A 20,897-nucleotide genomic window follows, 5' to 3' on the forward strand; every position below is an offset into this window, starting at 1 on the left:
ATTTTATGTTAAAATCCTTAACAAAATAATGGTCATTTAAACACCAAAACAATCTCTATTGACTGTCGCTGAATAGAATAAGAACATGTGTAAAGAAAATTTATTTTAAATCAGTAAATTTAGTCAAAAAAGCAAGACTCAACTAAAGCAGACTCAACAAATAGTGCCAATACCTCACTTCCTGTTACAATTTGTAAAAATAAATAAATCGGAATAGGCTTTTGACAGTTTTCTTTATGCTTTATCGCTGGTTCTGTATCTTAAGCATTTCAAGTGCGGTTTGGTTGACTTCACACATATCTTTGAATTTCTTCTCAGATATGTGCAGGTTGCATCACGATGTTTTCCTTCACCATAAAAACGTCGGTTAAATGTACATATGTAAATCGGATATCGAAAAACACATTAGTACATGGCGGAATTCGAACTTAGGACCTACAGATTGCAAATCAAGTGCTTGACCCCTGAGCCACCGACGCTCTCACTAAAAATACATGTCCATCTACATTTCAACCCTCATCCTAAAATATCCATATACTATGTTCATAAATAGATAACCAAACACCAGATAAAGGAATAATGTCTAAACATAATATATTAAACCGGGATAAAACAATTACATATAGTGATTTATGGAGGTAAAATGACTTGACATTTTTGATTTACATAGATATCCCTTGATAACGGCGTATCCATAAATTTAGCATTTGCGGTATAAGGGATCTTTAAACAAAAAATGAATAACCACACAGATACATATTTAGCCAAAAATGTTAGACCATTCATTTTTTTAATATATAATCCATAAAATTACTGCCAGTAAAAGTTCTTCTACAAGAAAGAAAATGCTTACTATAAAGAAATAAACGAGGTGAGTAAACTTGATTTTGATAAACCGCGAATAATAATGTTCTGTTTAACAAAATTTTACAATAGATGGCAGGATTACGAGATTCTTACAGTTCATAATTTGGGCTATTTAATGTGGTTTTTTTCTGGCTATTTTATTAACGAAGTATGATAAAATAACAAGGTTATGTCTACACTAGCTGTCGCCTGCGACTTTGTCCGCGTAGGATTAAAAAGAAACATAATTAGTAGCCTACGTGTTCTTCCAAACATTGTTCTATATGTATGCCATATTCCATCGAGATCTATTCAGCCGTTCTGGAGATACCTTCAAACAAACATCCATCCATCTATCCATCTAAACATTTGCATTTATAATATTACTAAGATTTCAGTGATTTTATTTACTACGTCATGCAAAATATATTTGAAATAAGAACTCTTTTCCAGAAGCGTTATTCGCTAAAGTTCTATGATTTAGGTCTTTTATTGAAGTTCATAAGTGTATGAAAAGTAGTTCGAACGTCCTTCACCTCAGTATTCGCTCAGTTCCAAATACCCTTTAATCTCGCTATTGCTTTATACTTCAAAGACCTCATTTTCGACAACCAACACAAGTTACCGTAAAATTCCACCGCCGCTACTCGCTGTGGCACTTGTACATACATATTGACATCTCTTTTATTCTCTTTGACAAAACAGAGATGACATTTATCAATACATGTTTCACGGCAGTGGAGTTCTACAGATACTATGAAAAACGTGTATACTCGTTGTATGTTCGCAGTATTCTAGTTAGAGATAAGATAATAGTATGAAAGTGGTTGACAACATGAAATTGTTTGAATGTTCGTAAGAGAAATCAGTAGATGATTCAAGGCAACAGTCCACCATTCCACGGGTTTTGTAAAGTTTGTGTTAGATCAGCGTACAAATGTTACGTTAAACGCACATATCTCGAATTCTCATACGGTAACCTAAAGGTCTAATCAATTAGTTTAATGCAACGAGTCTACAGACTGTCAACGTCAAGGACGCATTTTTTGAGGATGATAAATTTCTATAACAATATTTAAAAAGAACGTTGTGATGTGTACTACTAAAATGCCAACTAAAAGAAACGAAGCGCTTGTAGAATTAGCTTTACAAAAATTAATCTACTTAAACACATTTATGTATACTCAATTCAGCAAACACGATTATTGCCGGGCCCATTATCTGGCAAATAGACACCGATGGTGTGCACCTTCATTACAGCGTTAGATTCACACAGATAAGCATATCCCCGGGACGTTAAAGTAGCTAAAATTTGAGAAAAAATGAGTAATATTAGTGAAGAAACAAGTGATTTTGATATCGAGCAATGGTCACAATTTTTAGTGAGAGTTAGAGGCGAGGAGCAGTCTTGGACAATTGTGTTGTTTGTAATTATTTTATTTGCAATATTTTTTATTAGTTTAATTGGTAATCTATTAACTTGCTTCGTTATATATTCGGATAAAACTATGCATACTGCTACGAATTACTATCTATTTGATTTGGCGATTTCCGATTTGATAGTATCGTTCGCTATGTTGTTGGAGATTTATGAACATTTGAGCGATTCGTATCGCTTTGGTCACGTGGCTTGCAAGATACATTTCTTCTTTGTGATATTACTTTGGAATAATAGCATTTTGATAATGACAACGTTGGCTGTGGAGAGATACATAGCGATATGGCATCCAATGATGTTGAAATCGACTCCAGTATGGCGACGGGTGACGAAAGTAATGGTGATAGTTTTAATCATAGCAATAGCGGAGACGTTGCCTGAGGTTTGGACTGTGGAACTGGTGAGGACAAAGAAGTCAGCAGTGTGTTTTACGATACCTACACCTTTCGCAAGAGTAATAAATGGCGTGCTAGCATTGGTGACATTTGCGATACCATTGGCAATAATGCTATTTGTTTATACAATGATAGCTTTGAAAGTTAGTTTTGCTGAGAAGAACAATTCTAGGAGTCAGATATTCAATCATAGAGATAATAGACGGAAAGTTAACAAGCTTGTTAGTAAGTAAATTTTGATTAAATTGTTCATTATCATAGAGCCACGTGATGTACTAAATGTAGAACAATAGATATATATTTAAGTTTTTTCTCTATTTACTTAATACAATGATGGGATCTAAACTAAACCTCAGTTAAATGATTAATTGTGTATGTACAGTTGATTGTACTTGGTTAAAATCTCTATATTACATTAAAATTTTGTCATTAAATTGATGTAAGTTTATTTTAATGATTTTAATGAAAGTGAAGTTTTATTCTATACGATGTTTTAATGCTCAGTAGCACTGACGCTGTCTTTCGTGGTTTGCTGGTTGCCATTCTGCTTCTTTCGGGTGCTGATATTCGTGTACAATATGAGGCAGTTGATGCATCTCAAAAAGGTAAGATTTTTCTAAGTTATGGTTAAATAAGATAGATCAAAACATATTCTTTTGAAACGTTATGAGTTAAGGAAAGTAATTTTTTATTCCGTAACAGTTTCGAAGTAAATATACAATGATTAATGTATTCAGAATTTTGGGAGACAAATTATGACAATAAATTGCTCACGTATTTCTCTGTTGTGTAATTTATTATAACTTCGTGGCTTATACTTCCTTTATTAGGTTAATTGTTTGCAAAATATTTACATTAATAGTAATTATTGAATTTTAAATGGAAAGAACTTATTAAGAAATAAATTTACAAATATATTTTAAAGCTTAAGACTTTTTCATTGAAATAAACTAATTGAACATAAAACTGTATTTAGAGCCTAACTTTATAATTGTAAAATAAGTCAGTTTTTATAATCTGAATCGTATGTCAATATAACATTTGTTCCATTCCATTTACGATCTAGAGAAATGTAATAACAATTATTTATTCTTACGTTTAGAGGCCGATCGATTAATTTGAAGTGTTACCTTTGGGCTTATGATATTGGTCGATTATTGATAAGGATATTGATAGATTAATAGGATGTGAGTTAGTAATAAAAAAATATATTTCCAGTGGTGGAGCATTGGCCAGCGGATCACCTTGTTTCACAACTGGTTTAGTATCGTCCTAAATCCTATATTGTTCAGTTTGATGTCAACTAAATTCAGAAAATCACTCAAGGTGAGAGTTTGAACGAATTTTAATGTTTAAATCTGAAGTTTATATTATTAAAATGCTTTTATTTAATTTTAACAGTCCCGATGTTACCTTCCTGGTTAATGATTGAGCTAAAATTTTGCATTTTGTATAAATCGCGTGACAATGCAATATTATAATGACATGGTACTTTTAAGATGGAGCTATAAGATGGCCTGTAGGAACTACGCGATGAAACGATGTAACCTCGTCAGGCTTGGGCTCGTTTGAATCCATCTAAAAAATAACCCAGAGCTAAATTAATATTTTTCTACACTAAGGCACCCTTAACGGACATTTAAAGATTCTGGGTACATTAATTTAAAAATACTTATAAAAAAATAGTTCCTAATACTAAATATGCCTGACGAAATTTTTTTGTACGTACACGAAATGATTTTAAAAATTTACCAACATCTTTTATCACGAACAATGTTTTGCTAGCGGTGTTTGGAATCCAAACAGTTCTAGATAAAGCTCTGTGTGATTTGAAAGTGATCTTAAAGATTAAAAAAACATGATAACACGATTTATTTCATTTTCAGAAGCTATGGACGACAAAATTTAAAAGGCAACGCATCGAATTACAAACGACCTGTGCGGTGTGAAACGGTTATCGTGAGTTTACACTGTCCCTCTCGTGCTATGTGAAAAAAACTTAGATATACATTTTAATACTAGTGGCACAACAGTGAAATTACACGGTTAGATTTGAAGTGCCATAATAATTTATTCAGATGAACAAATTTATTAAAACAATGTGTTTTTAAATTATTCAAACTTTTGTGAGACATTATAATAAACTGATATAAAAACGGCTAAACACTCACGTATATTCGTCAGGTGGCGGCACCGACTAGTTTCGAGCCCATCGGGAGCCCTTCATCAGGATGAGTAGGACTAGTTTTATTTCGCGGACGCGGCGTGTTTAGCCGTTTTTATATCAGTTCAATGTGTTTCTGTAAGGTGTTTTTTCAGTGGTAAACCACGGTTAGAGATTAAGGTTGACTACTAACACTAATAATTTTATTAAAATGCAAGTGAAGTTTTATTATGAAAGTTTATCATTCATAACTAACCGTGAAAGTATTATAAGATAATATTAAAAAGATAATATTATTAATATTAGTTGTCATGTATTTTAATATTTATTTGTCATAATTTACTTATGACAATATTTTATTGATCTTTGTTCCAATAATTAACTATATTTAAGATCCTTGAAAATCAATAACGCTTTGTCATAAATAAATTAATGTAGAATCACCTTAATTTTACTTTTTATAAAACAATTATTTTTAATTAGTTGTAACTTTAAATCTTATGTGTCAATAAATATTAAATTATTAAGTTTAATTAATGTTTTTAATAATTATTTAAAAAAATAATTAAAATTGATGATGATTGTTCGTTTAAAAAGTTAAATTGTAAATTCACCCATTTCCCATTTTAATAACTATAATCAGACTAATAATATAAATGCGAATGTTTGTATGGATGGATGTTTTTTTGAAGATATCTCCGGGACGGCTCAACGGATCTTAATGAAATTTGACACAGATATAGAACATAGTCTGGAAGAACACATAGACTATTAAGTTTTTTTTTTAATTTAGCGTGGACGGAGACGCGGGTGACAGCTAGTTGATTTATAATCAAAGTTAAAAAGTTAAGAGTATTATAGTTCGGTGCCCAATCCGGTAATAATAACGATGTAACGGCCCGAGCCGAGGTTCCTGAGGAAGTCCACGAGATTAGTTACTCTTAAACGAGGTTTAGGCTAAGTGCCATCTGCGCTCGGCCACCTCAAGCACTAAATACCTCCTCAAGGCAAACAGTGGCAATTCAGTCACAAAAAAGTAATAGTTCGGTGTGTGAAAGTAAATTATATTTATTACCAACTATGAGTGTAAAAACAATGGTTACTAGTGCATATTTCTTGTAACATCTGCGCAGCTTATTTTAATAATGGCGACCACCAAAGTACTTCCGGCTTGGACCACTGCCAACATACTACAGTTTAATTGCATTAAAATATTTATGCTCATACTCCATTTTCACAAAGCGAAAATTATTATATCTTAATTATCATCATCATCAGCTCACTATACGGCCCCACCGAGGGGCTCGGAGCCTACCCTAAGTTAAGGGTGACTAGGCCATAATAAACCACGCTGGCTAAGTGCGGGTTGGTTGACTTCACATATATCTTTGAATTTCTTCTCAGATATGTGCAGGTTGAATGGATACCAGGATGTTTTCCTTCACCGTAAAAACGTCGGTTAAATGTACATATGTAAATCGGAAATCAAACAACACATTAGTACATGGCGGGATTCGAACCCAGGACCTGCAAATTGCAAGTCAAGTGCTTGACCCCTGAGCCACCGACGCTCTCGGTATCTTAATTACATATATGTACTTTAGGCATAACTAGGCATAATTTAGTCCTCTTTCCCTTCCCACCTTTTCTTATAAGAAAAGGACGGGTAGTGGAAGTGGACTTTCCGGATGACAGGATGCACGGAAAGGGAAGATATTTTCTTTCTGTGCATCCTCTTCTCCATCGATTAAAGGTAGGCAACCCATATTCAATTGCGTATGTCTATGGGCAACGGTCACTTCGTTATTTCAGCGATTTCAGGTGGCCGCTCGCTCGTTTTCCACCTTATGTTAAAAAAAAGATTATGTAAGCTTTATGCATCTCCATATTAACTTTAAGTTTGTTAAATTTTACGTTAATCCTTTCGCTCAATTTCGATTTACCAGAAAAGTTTACGCTTTAAATATTAAAATACTGTTTTAATTTAATAACTGATGTTATTAAAATTTACAAATCCCTAATAACTCTTATGACCTATCCATCAATCACTGTCTAAATTGGTTTTCCTTTTCTCGAATTTTACATTCCAGAATGTTCGAGGTGGGCGGGAATTGGTATTCAATTAAAATTACTTTTACTTCATTTGTTTCGCTAACGATTCAATATTTAATCATTTAAATTGTTATAAATAATATAATTTATGTATTTAAAAGTTGTTAAGCGTTGTAGCGTATAATGATATCATTTATGTATTGAAATTTCCCTACATACTGTTAGGAAGAAAATCCGAAAATGTGGCAGTGTATTGACCCAACAGCCATACTAAAATGTAGACGTTTGTGTCCTCTCACTAATCATTCTGTCACTGGACTTTGTAACGAAAGCACGTCATACTCGCCAAATGATTCTAGTTCATAATGTCTAAAAATACGGTACTGATAAATATGAACATTTTAGAGTTAATCCTATTAACATTACGCTTAACAGGCATCTGTTTGCGAAACTTAATATCTTGCGTGAACTCTCGCAAACACGAGGAAAAACATTAAACAGAACTTTTATACGTAAAACAACCGGTCTGTCTGTCTGCGTGTTTCCTTCTTGTTGACCTAACGATCCTTGTTATAACTGAGTTACCAACATTTATAATAAAAAAATTGGGATAATACAAATTTAAATGTAAAATATGATTCATACTACGCGAACACTATAATATATGAAACTTTATTTCGCTTTCTATTACCGAAGCGTATTTTTTTTTAAAATATATTATTAAGTAATCTCTTCTTATTATGAATATTTATTTTTTTGTATTATTCGATTAAGATTGTTTCGATTAAACAATAATTTGCTTTAGGAAAAATTATATTTTATAATTATTTGAAATTGGAATCTTCCGTTCTTCAATTGTTTAAGCTTGTTAATGAGGTGTCTGATAACATGTCGATATTGGAAATAACTTACGCGAACAAAGCGAAAGCGAAGTACAGACAGATTATTCAGGATATTTGTTAGCTAAATGAACGGTTCTCAAATCAATTATCTCGTTTCACTGATATTGAAAATAAGGGAACATGTGTTGTATGTAAAATAACCCAACCCAGCTTTATACATCTTATCTTACTAATATTATAAATGCAAATGTTTTGATAGATAGATGGATGTTTGTTTGAAGGTATCTCCATAACAGGTCATAGGATCTTGATAAAAATTGGCACAGATGTAGAACATAGTTTGGAAGAACACATAGGGTAATTAATAAGATGCATTTTTAACTGCGCGAAGACGGAGACGTGAGCGACAGCTAGTTTTGAAATAAATTAAATATTAAAGGATAAACATGTATTGTGACCATTATAAATTCATTGTTAATAATATTGTCATTTATAAATTTGGTATATCATAGATTTGTGCATGACATGACATATATTAGCCCACTGACATTTGTATCAGTCTGTATATGGTCTTCCGCGCACGATCTTCTGTCGGCTTCACATGGTCTAATGATCGTATTCCACGGAAGGCGGGTGCTTTACACAGGGAGAAGTAATTGTCTTTTCTTATGATGTAAATGGTACAGCGTAAGTATACTGATGAAATTGATATAAAGGTTAACCGATAAAGTGTTTAGGTATTTCACCAGTGGAGACTGAAGGGTATTAAATGAATGTTAATTAAAATAATGTCATAATGTTTGTCCGTAAGTACAACAACGATTATGGTCATTACAAGAAGAAAGCGAGCGCCGGAGCGAGTCATCTCTTAAAGAGATAAGCGCACTTCGCGTTATGTTATGCAACAGTACTGCTCTTGTTGGGTATAAAGTAACATAGATTAAGTATCGCAGAACAGTATTTAAGTATAAACTTTTAATACTAGCAAAAGTACTGGTTCAGGAGTGTTCGCTCTCAACTTTGACATATTTCTATTAAAGCGTGATGTAATTAAAAAAGATCTTTTATTGTATCTATATATATAAAAGAAAGTCGTGTTAGTTACACTATTTATAACTCAAGAACGGCTTCACCGATATGGCTGAAAATTGGTGAGGAGGTAGCTTAGAGTCAGGAAACGGACTTAGGATACTATTTATTCATTTTTTAATTTTTGTTTTCGAATTTATGCCTTGAAGAGCTGCTTTTTATTTAACTTACTAATATTATAAATGCGAATGTTTAGATTGATGTGTGGGCTTACATTAATTAAGTTTTTTTATATATCCTCGCGGACGGAGTCGCGGGCGACAGCTAGTACATTATAAATATGGGAACCTGATCCTGTGTATTTTATTGTTTTTATAATTTTCTAACAGATGGCGTTAAAATACTATAAAATCGTAATGAAAATATATGCCTTATTTTTTTTCTTTTAAAACAGGGATTTTTGAAATAGATAAAACTTCTAGGAATAAATTGTAATTACTTTTCCAAAAACAAAATCTAAAAAAATAATAGTGTAATAGAGTTTTAATAAAGTTTAACATGAATTGTAAATAATGTGAGATAGTATTGCTGCCGCCGGCTGCTGGCTTCCCTCGGCTAATATATTCTAATACCCTACTTTATAATTATTTTAACAGGCGATTCGATGCTTCAACTTCTTATACTAATCTATCTTAAAAGAGGTTGAGTTCTCTATGCTTATGCATTCTAATATAATTGTTCACATGGTTAATAATATTAATTTAGTGTTTTTTTTTATAATAACGCCAATATAGCAGTTTTCCTGTTGCTATACTAGTTATACTAGTTTTACTTGTATAATATATTTGGTAACAAAATTACTTTAAAAGTTAAAATTTGTCTTTGATTAATACTCCTTAATCCAGTCTTTATTCAAAAACGGCAGTTAAATTTCAAACTTGTTGCCTTAGATAACGGACCACTTTCCCGCCAGTTACGGCCACGTACTAGACGTCCAGTTTGCATATGACACAATTGACCCGCAAAAGGTCCGGTTAAAGCACCTTTTCAACTTGAATGTGTTACACGGAGTCACACTTAGTAATAAGGATATACGGAAAAACAAACGTTTTTAAGTATAGGCATCGTGCAGTGGTGTCAACGGCGGCTTTATTTATTTACACACTGTGTCAAATAAATATGGGATACAAGTAAGGATTCTTTTTAATTCTTTTTTTTCCTCATAATAAAATTGTTAATAATTGTAGTATTTGTTGATATTAAAAAAAACTGTATTGCGTATTTATTTTAAATATTTAAATAAGTAAGAGAACGTTAAGTTATTCCGTATTCAAAATATAAATCTGTCATAACAATAATCACACTGCCACGTCATACGAGTCTTGTGATTTATTTATTAAGACGCTATTATCAAACATACAAAGAGATTCAAATGTAATATGTATTTAATTTTCTTGCTTTTTTAATTTATTTTAAAAGTTTAGCAACAGATGGAGCTTAGTACAATTTTGGCAAATGTTTCTATCGACCATTATATTTTAAATGTCTTTGAATATTAATAAAAACATTAAAATATATATAACTTATTTTAATTTGTTTTTCTTCAAGGATACTATATTTTCATACTTTTTAAATTTCTTAATTATGGTCATTATAGTCGTCTTCCTACGTAACTTTTCCTTTATTGTGAATCTTCTAACCTCGTCGTTGGGAGACGTGCTCAGAATACTTCCTAACAACATCACATCTACGACTTTAATTACTTCCATAAAATATGTATGAATCTGCAAAAAGTAATTAAAACTGTCGACATTTTAATGCAAAATAAATTTTCCCTTATAATTAGTCTTTTAAGTAGTAGAAGTATATCATGATTTAGTAATTTTTCTGAAGTCTTGCAAGTGTAACCGTGGAATTCTCAGACCGATGTTCTCGTTTTAAACATATTGCTATCTTTGTTTTGTCAAAGATGAAAGACAGGGATAACGATGTGTTTTATAGAGATTTTGGTGTCAGAAACCAACGCTAAATCATAGATAATTTTGAGGTTCAGTTGTAATTTGTTGTAAGGTCTACAGATCCCGTTCCGAAGATACCGTTTTATAATTCGAGTTTATCCACAACATCTGTGCAAAGGTTATAAAATAGCAACCCCAAAAAAGTGAACCAAAGCATACTTATGATTGCTTCTGATAAATTATCAAATTAGTGTAATCAAACATCTCAAACATGTACAAGAGCGTGAGACAAAGCGGTTTGCTACCAAATAATTTGATACCCGAATTTAACTACCGTGGTTTTCTGAGTCCAAACTCTAGGCATACAAGATATTATTATCTCTGTGTTGTCGAAGAACACGATGTTTTAAATACGGATTTTAGTGTCAGAAACCCACAGTGAGATTTCTTATGTTATAATTATATGCTTTCATCTCTTGTATTTTCAGATTAATAATTTTGTTGGGTTTGCTGCTTGGAGTTCTGTACTGCATACACATACTTGTTCAGGATTATCAAGCTGTGACTGCCTCCAAACTTCTTCGCTTTCTTTTCAAAAGGGATACGAGTCCGAATTACACGGTAATTTAAATTAAACTCGATGTCAAAATTAATTAGTACAATCTTAAAATACTTATTTTCCTCAAATTATTATAAAGCTTATAAAATAAAAAATAAAAACGCTTGAGGCTATCTGTATTTACTGTAAGACGGCCCTTATTCGTAAATAATCTTACTAACATTATAAATGTGTAAGTTTATATGGATGGATGGATTATGTTAGTTACAAGGTTTCGTGATGAAATTTGCCACAGATGTAGAACATAATCTATTAATTAAGTTTTTTTAATTCCGCGCGGATGGAGTCGCATGCGGCAACTAGTCTCTAAAATAAAACATGGAGATTGCGTGTTGTCTCTACTTCTATGTTTATATATTTTTTAATTTAAGTTTCGTTTATAAAAGTCGAGTTCTTTTCACTAAACAAATTTTTCAAAAATTCTTTACAGAAACCAAGCGTAAGGTGGAGAAAAATTTTAATGTATGATAAAATACAATGCACTCGGTTCCTCTATTGTGCTCTGGGAGCAGCGGCTGAAGCGGGGCCGGACGGGGAACTACCCACAGGTTTAATATTAATGCTCAGGTGATTATTTTATATCACCGCAACATTTTTATACTTGTCATGCTCTCGCTTAAAATAATGAACTTTATTGTAACAGATCTGCACTTTTCTATTGTTAAAATGCTTGAAAATATTATGCAACACGAGTTCAGTTCATGCGACATCTTCTATGACTGTCATTCATAAAAATGACTATTCTTTGTCCTAAACGATGAATGATTGCAACGCGATGCTACGTGATTTGAACAAAGACGAAAATATCCAATGCTCTATATTGTTGGCCTACGTCCAGCCATAAATTACTGTTTATGACCGAAATCAATATTTGGTCCTTAAGATCGATTCGAAAATTATAACAGACAAAGTAATAATATTATTCGATTGCACTCTAAGCGATAGGTTAAAATGTAATTCAAATGAATTAAAAATACCGTGAATCAATATACTCGTAACATAGTTGCAGTGCGTCGTTTCGCATTACATCACTCACACATATACAAATTATGATATATAATAAGATTGTTTTGGGTAATAATTAATTAATTTATCGCCATAAATAATATAAACATATTAAAAATAATTGTTTCAGCTTAGAACCTAGAGGTGAAGACAAAGATTCTCTGGAAGTGTTCCAGAATGCGTACGAGTTTGGTCGGAATGCACGTGATGAAAGAAATTGCAGAAAAATTTACCCAATGTGTCTTTTCAAGAGTTCATTATTACTTGATCTTATAAAATATCTACTAAGTTCTTAATTATAATAGCTAAAAACATTTTTATACAGTTATATTGTAATATTTTTGTTTTTTTTTGGTATTCCGTACTCAAAATACCTTGATTTAATCTAAAACTGTTGTTTTAAATTTAATTTAAAAGCAGGAAATGACAGAAGACCCGTCGTTAATTTAAGTAAGTACTTTGCCATCATTTTCAACTTAATGTCTGATAAATAGAAGCAAATTTTCCAATTTTTACATATATTTTTTAATTAATTGGTAACCTGACACCGTTGATGGATCCTAAAGCTAACAACCTTTGATCATCGACATAATGTAATTTTGTCGACGTTTTTTTCCATTAATGTTAAATAAATGAACGACTTTGAAAATAAAATAAAAATCCTTACATCGACGTGAATTGAATCGTTCGTCACTTCCGCGAATTTCCGGACTTTTTCAAGACTGCTATCGTTTCGCATATTTCCAAATCAGGATAACAAAGAAGATGTCAAAAATCATAGACCCATTTTCTTATTTTTCAAGATTCTGCAACGACCAGTCAATACAAGACTGACTAACGCAAAAAACCATTTGCTAATAAATAATCAGGCTAGTTTTCTTAAGAAAAGATCGACGGATGCCGTCTTGGAACTGATATTTATGATTAATATTTCGACAGAGGAGAGAATATAATCGGTGTATTCCTTAACCTAAAAAAGCATTTGACACAGATTCTAGACAATTGTCGAAGCTTTACGTTTGTTTTTTCGTATGATTTCGGCAATGTAAACACAAGGTTTTTGTAACGTAATGTTATACACGTACTAAAAAATCCCTGCAGACACCCTCTGTCAGATTCACGTGTACGACATGCATCAAGATGAGCACCTGTATCCTGGATCGGAGACGTTTATTCCCGAGCGCTTTCTGCCTGAGAACACAAACAGATGTTACCCCTACGCTTATTCCCTTTAATATTGGACCAAGAATTTGTATAGATAGATATGCTATTTATAATTTGTTAAGTACTACTAAAATAGATGTTCCATTTTAAAGCTTTACTTTGCCTAATTATTACGAAAACAACCTACATAAAGCATTTCAAAGGGACTTAAATATAAATTGATATATTACATAAGTAATTTTGTCTCTTCTTTTTTATGGCCACAATATTTACGTAATTTGTAAGACCATAATTTATTGTATTTTGTATCATTTTAATGTGTTAAAAAGGTTATTTAAAGGTGATACGAATACTTTGACTTAAAGACGCTATTCAGTCGGTTGGAATTATATTAATTTGCAAATGCATCAAGCATATGCTTGTACGAGATGGCAATTACGTCGCTTGAGCTTAACGTACGGCTAACCACAAGCGTTGTCATTGAACGTTATATAACTACGACTATAATTGCCTGGGACGGTTTTAGCATTTCCCACACCCTGGGCGGGAATTTTTGACAAAAGGATGAATAAAGAAAAAATTACGTTATCATTGTGTGCTTGTATTCATAAAAAGCCGCAATGAAATTTGCCTACTCTCCATCCATTTATTTCACTCCGCCACCGGCTAGCCATCTTTTTTGTAAAATGTAGTGGCCATGTATTTTTTTTTTAAATCTGTTACTAACATAAGCAATTTACAAGTAACTAAGTCGCTCGAGACTGCGAGTGCTTAAAATTAAAAAAAAAACATAATTAGTGGTCTATGTGTTCTTCCAGACTATGTTCTACATGTATACCAAATCTCATCGAGACCTGTTCAGCCGTTCTGGAGATATCTTCAAACAAACATCCATCCATCTAAGCATTCGTATTTATGATATCGGTAAGATTTAATTATAAAATTCCTTAGTAGCATTTGTATTATTATTCAATGAATAGAGAAAATGTATAATTTTTAAATCTCCAGATATAAATGTCCAAAAACTTATTTTTTTAAAAGAATGAAAAGGATATATTTTCGTAGTTTCCTTAGATTTTATTGGACTTATTAAAAAAAATGATTACTCTGTTAATGTACTAAGGAAAGATCTCCTTACGTAAGTTCACATTCCGCGAGGCAAGTCGTTAACTAACACGTAAAATAAAAGACAAAGCCAAATTGTCCGTTAGAATAGTCGTAAACATGTTTATAGTATTTTTACAGCTATTGGTAGGCGCCGTATTTAATGTTGGATCGTTTCATTTTGTTTCGGTTATTTACATCCGATCATCAAATAAATGTATAAAAACGTTCATCCTGAGGTTATCATAAAGTGGGAAAGGAAAAATTTATACACTCCACATAAATGATAGTAGTCGGAGAAAATCGAGTATATTTTTTATAAGAGAAGGGGGCAAACGAGCGACGGGAACACCGAGTTGATCAACGACACCCAAGGACACCTGCAACACCAGAGGAACTGGAGATGCGTCGCCGTATCAATTTTTAAAAATATATTTATACTATAGAATGCAAGAAGAGCGACGGGAGTTCAGGTTAGGATTTGAATCTTGCAATCTACAGGTTCTGGGTTCAAATCCCGCCATGTAACAATTTGTTTATCGATTTCCGATTAACATATGCACCTAAATTTATTCCCGACGTTCTTATGTTGAAGGAAAACATCGTGATGCCAACCTTAACATATCTGAGAAGAAATTCAAAGATATGTGTTAAGTCAACTAAACCGCACTTGGCCAGCGTGGTTGAGTATGGCCTAGTCACCCCTAATTTAGGGTAAGCTCCAAGCCCCTCGGTGGAGATGTATAGTGAGTTCATGATAATGATGACAAACATACGAATATGAGGCTAAAGGAAAATCATAAAGGTACAGACGTCTACTATTTACAAATGAATGAAATAAATAAGGAAAACGGAAAGAGGAAGCGACGGCAATAACTTTATGCCTGTCGTTTCTTTATTCGTCTTTATAACGAATTGCGTACAAAGTATACTAACACCTTACATAATTTCAGACATAGAATTTTTTAAGGTTATCGCTCATTATATTCTCAGGAACGAACATGCTTTGACGAGGAGTGATCGATTAAAATGAGTGCAAGAAATTTGAATTTGTTTATAAAAATGTACCTACATCAAAGGACTCATCGCGCGTTCAGTTCAGGATACCGACCCGCGGCCCGGACTGTTTTTTCTCGGCCCTAAGGCAGAGGTGGATTAGCGTGTCCTATTTATTAATAAGCGATAACTACTAAACCGTATTTATACTCCACTAGCGGTCGCCAGCGACTCCGTCCTCGCGGAATAAAAAAAAAACATTATTAAAAAAAAACTATGATTGAGCCTATGTGTTTTTTGTTTAAGCAATAAATTATTTTCCATTATTTTTTCATGTGTTCTTCCAGACTATGGTTTATATTCGTGCCAAATTTAATCGATATATTACTACTTACTATATTTTCAAACAAACATCCATCCATCCATCAATTTATCCATCTAAACATTCGCATTTATAACATTAGTAAGATAACTTAAGAAATATCTTCAGTGTCTTAATTAAAATTACTTGATATATATTACAATAGAAGGTCAATAGATTTACACAGGTTTATCAGTTCTGACGGTCTGAGAAGTAATCTGTGTTTATGCATTAACTATGTGATCTTACGTGCGTGTAATCAACAGTAAACGGAATATTATATGAAGTTCTACCACTTCGACATTTTATTCGTAACTCTATAAACCTTGGATATTAGTTCATAAAACTTTTAGAAGCATAGCAAGACAAAGATATATGTACATTAGAACTTAACCTTTAGCTGCCCTACATCTATATCAAAAGAAGTCGTGTAAGTTACACTATTTATAACTCAAGAACGGCTTTACCGATATGGCTGAAAATTGGTGAGGACGTCGCTGAAACCAGGAGACGGACATAGGATACCATTTGTTTTATGCCTTGATGAGCTGCTTTTTATTTAACTTACTAATATTATAAATGCGAATGTTTAGATGGATGTGATGTGGATGGGTGGATGGATGTTTGAAGATATCTTAGAACAGCTGACCGTATCTCGATTGTATTTGGTATACGTATAGAACATAGCATGAAAGAACACATAGGCTACACTAATTAAGTTTTTTTATATATATCCACGCGGACGGAGGCACGGGCGACAGCTAGTAGATGTACATCTACATCATATATTAACCTTTTGTAACCTATATAATCATCATCAGCCTGTGTCACATCGCCTGGATGATGATTACAAAAGGTTAATATTAAGTTAATATATCTAGATTAGGCAGCAAAGGTTAAGTTAAAATGTAACTACATCTTTGTATTTTTATGCGAGAATAAATAATGTACATTTAATTGTTTACAGTTTTTTTGGATATGTCTTTCCCAATGCCTGACAGTATGCAGTCCTCGGTTTTTTGCATACTTCATACTTCTTGCTGTCTTTAACAATCCAAAATAACTCATAAATTTGGTTATGCAATGTGATTATATATTATTATATTTAATATACATCCTTATTTCTATAATTACATATAGTCTTAAATCTATGATATAAAATAAAATGTAATAAAAAGGAGTCCCTTTAGGCAAGGTATTATTATAATAATTACCTATGTCCTTGACATATCTATGCCAGATGCGTTTTTATAAACAACTAAGCTAACAGAAGATTAATGTTAACATAGGTTCTATTGTAACGAAAAGCCGGTGTGTTTTTCGTCTTATAAGTAAACATCATTTTTCACTCCACGAAAAGGAAATCTTGCTTATCTGAATTATCAAAAGCTCTTTCATAAAAGTCAAATTGATTTTATTTTTTTTCGGTTTAACGAAGTCGTATTGTTAAAAATAAAGTAAAGAGTGATACATAAAGAAATAACGTTTAAAGTAGATGTTAAAATTTATTTAAAACTAACTCTCGTCCGCGACTTCGTCTGCGCGGAGCTAAAAATACTTAATTAGTAGGCTTTGTTATCTTGCAGACTATGTTCTACATCTGTGCCAAATTTCATCAAGATCCGTTATACCCTTTCGAAGATACGTTCTAACAAACATCTATCCCTCCATCCATCCATGTAATTTTTCGCATTTATAAGATTAGTAAGAATGGCATTCTGATGTGATATTTTTAACAGAATGACGAATCAGTATTTTAAACATTGGATTCCTGTATCAAGAAATGAATTAAGAGGAAAATTATATTAACTATTTCGCTCTGACACAAGGACCCTCTGCAAAATAACTAATTAATTTTATATTAATACAAAATTTTCTACTAAAAATCTATAAATAGTCCGCTATAATTAGTACAAGCCCTTTCAAATCTTACGCCAAAACTCTTGACAATGAGCTTGAGACAGAGGTAAATGGTTAAAACTATGTTATTTAGATTCTGTTAGGCAAAACTATATGAAGCAATAAATTCTTCTTACTAATATTATAAATGCCAATGTTTAAATGGATGGATAGATGTTTGTCTGAATGTATCTCCGGAACGGCTGAACGTATCTCGCTGAAATTTGGTATAGATGTAGGATATAGCCCGGAAGAAGACATAGGCTACTTATTAAGTTGTTTAAGTCTGCGCAAACGGAGTCGCGGGCGACAACTAGTATTACATAAATATTTACACAACTTTTTATAATTTGCTGGCGAGTAAGAAGTTAGCGCAGCGACGAACCCTCATAGCTGTGTTCAAGTAACTTTTTGTTTATACGAAACGACTAGACGGGAACATGCGTACTTTACAGTAAACTCGAGTTTTATAACAGTGAGATTGCATATAAGTAACACTAGCATACGTGTTTTCCTTATATAAAATTTAAATTTGCCTGAAAATATGCTCAAAACTTGAACATTTTAATTTTCATAACATGTATGTTTTAAATGTAAAATGCGAAATATTCTGATAACGGTACGTTATAAATTTCAATGCTCATATAATACGTATTTTCAATGTCAGTCATTTAAAATATTTCGTTATTTTAGCGTACATTTAAACATAATTAAACAAAACAAACATGTGTACAAATAAAATTTAACAATGTACACAAACTATTTTGTGTTGAAATTACTAAAATGCTTTTCAATTTATTCAATTAATTATAAAGATAAATAAATACATTGAAAGGAAATTATTGAAATTCAATTATAATAATTGAAATATAATTGTGTACAAATACAATGAACAAAGCATTATCATCATCATCATCATCATCTTATCAGCCACGTCTCCCTCAAAGATCGCCGAGATGGTCGGTCCTGTGTTGCCCTCATCCAAGATACTCCAGCAAATGAATAGAGGATTATTATAAAAGAAATACTCTATGTACCATATAAATTAAAATTTAAAGACGATCTTGCGAATATGTTGTACCAATGTGTAAATGTACCGTTTCTCAGACACACAAAAAATAATATTTAGTAATGTGTTCTTTGACATGTTTTTCGGTGGAAACTCACAACAGTAGTGACCAATAATAGTCTTTGTTCAAAGCTCTCTTCAGCGAGTCGACGTCAATTGCCCGTCACATTAAACAAGTTTCCAGACGAATTTGGAACGATGCAAATTTATACGAATTAATTCTAAGCGCTCTACTCAGTATGTATATATTTTGGGAAATAAAAACTTAGAATTGTCATATTAATTATTTATATGTACTATATTCTACTTTATGTATCGATAGACATGATTGTCAGTCGTTTATATTTGCTGATTTATATAGAAAATTGCGATGAAGTATGTAGTATATTTAATGGTAGAGGTCTACTGCCAAAAGCATACAGCTGTATAAGTTTTAAAAAGAGATTGTATAAGATGACAGTATGTCCCTGTGCGATATTTCTGGCAGTAGAAACCCACGTTGAAATTTAAATAGTTATTACGTAATATAAAATTCCATTTCAGAGCCAAATGAAATCTATTTTAGGTAATAAAAAAATATCACCGTGCAGTTACCTTGACGTTGAAATTTTAAAAACGTTAGTCATGAACACAAGAAATACTATAATATGTATAAAGTTATTATTACACCACCATTCAACCGTTTTTCACGTAAAAAATTACGATTTTGTCTTATGTCCTTTCCCAGGCTTTAGACTTTTCTAGAAATTTCATTTCAATCGGTTCAGTAGTTTTGGTTTAAAAGCGAGATAGACAGAGAGAGTTACTTTCGCATTTATAATAAAATTAATATAGAAAGGATAATAAAGTTTAGATTGATGTTTGTTACGTAACACAGACCAATTAAACGTATCTGTCTGCAATTTGGCTTAGATGTAGTACACAGTCGGGAAGAACACATAGGTCACTCAAGCTTTCTTTTTTATTCCGCGCAGACGGGTTGGAGAGCGATAGCAAGTTTTAAAAATAAATACGAAGAATATTTCCTTGATATAATCTCAGTACTTTCATAAACAGCATCCCTAACAGACAGTTAAGTAAGTTAATTATTCATCAACATTTAATCCGAAGATGGTGAATATTTAATGGATAAACTTTACAACTTCATTTTGACGTCCAAAGCCGAATGCATCAAATATTAATATACCACCGTTTTAAGGCTGTAAGCGCATCTGATGAGCTGAAGAGTTTTTGCCAACAAACAATAGATAAAATTAAAAACCATGTGATATTCAAGAGAATAATCAATCGAATAATACGTATTGACTGACAAGGATATCAGACCCGGCGCCGGTGATTTCTATGAATAGACTGAGATGAATGAACGGCGTGGAATTTTGTGCCTATTTGATTCTCGCCATTTTGGCGCTGTTGGCAGCGGTGGAGTGAATTCGTACTAATAATATAGATAGAATTAACTGTCACGTAACAGACGCGTTTAATTCGAAACAAAGCTAAAGCTGTCATTTCCAAGCAATCGCCTATCTATTTATAGAGATCAGTGTCCTGTGGGCAAGGGTACAGAACAAACTGCGATAGCAGCGCCTCACTCATCTGGCTAGATATCCTTGATAGACTATAAGTTTACATTGGTACGGACATGTACGTCAGCTCATATATACGTCCCAACCCCAACATTCGAGGCTACCCTTAAGTAGGGCTGATTAGAATTAATCAGTTGATTGGTTGACTACACAGTGGTGAAAAAAATGGAAAAAATCGGTTAAAAAAGAAAAATCCATGTTGTGTAAGTTTATAAGCTAGCGAGCTTACGTTCAAGTGAGAGTCCGCGTGTAAACGCAGACATGAGGCGGCTCGCTTATCTTTTTACACTATCACTACTTCGTATAAATTACTAACCATGAGTTTCTGAGACTAAAAACTGTCATTATTTTTGACAAAAAAGAAATGACAATA

At 32.4% G+C, this 20,897-nt stretch overlaps 2 protein-coding genes across 2 annotated transcripts; both read left to right on the forward strand.

The window, feature by feature from the left end:
* The first annotated feature begins 2,515 nt into the window (after positions 1-2,515).
* Positions 2,516-4,761, forward strand: LOC106125045 (neuromedin-U receptor 1-like). The gene is made up of 4 exons (XM_013322133.1): positions 2,516-2,904; positions 3,184-3,284; positions 3,898-4,005; positions 4,566-4,761. Exons 1-4 carry the CDS (start codon positions 2,532-2,534, stop codon positions 4,626-4,628), a joined length of 645 nt encoding a protein of 214 aa, XP_013177587.1. The 5' UTR covers positions 2,516-2,531; the 3' UTR covers positions 4,629-4,761.
* A 5,113-nt stretch (positions 4,762-9,874) lies between these two features.
* LOC106123413 (uncharacterized) lies at positions 9,875-13,583 on the forward strand. Its single transcript, XM_013319722.1, has 5 exons — positions 9,875-9,956; positions 11,213-11,345; positions 11,774-11,910; positions 12,479-12,552; positions 13,450-13,583. Exons 1-5 carry the CDS (start codon positions 9,946-9,948, stop codon positions 13,581-13,583), a joined length of 489 nt encoding a protein of 162 aa, XP_013175176.1. The 5' UTR covers positions 9,875-9,945.
* Positions 13,584-20,897: the final 7,314 nt, after the last annotated feature.

Source organism: Papilio xuthus, unplaced genomic scaffold (genome assembly GCF_000836235.2).
Source record: "Papilio xuthus unplaced genomic scaffold, Pxut_1.1 DF828952.1, whole genome shotgun sequence".
Lineage (NCBI taxonomy): Eukaryota > Metazoa > Arthropoda > Insecta > Lepidoptera > Papilionidae > Papilio > Papilio xuthus.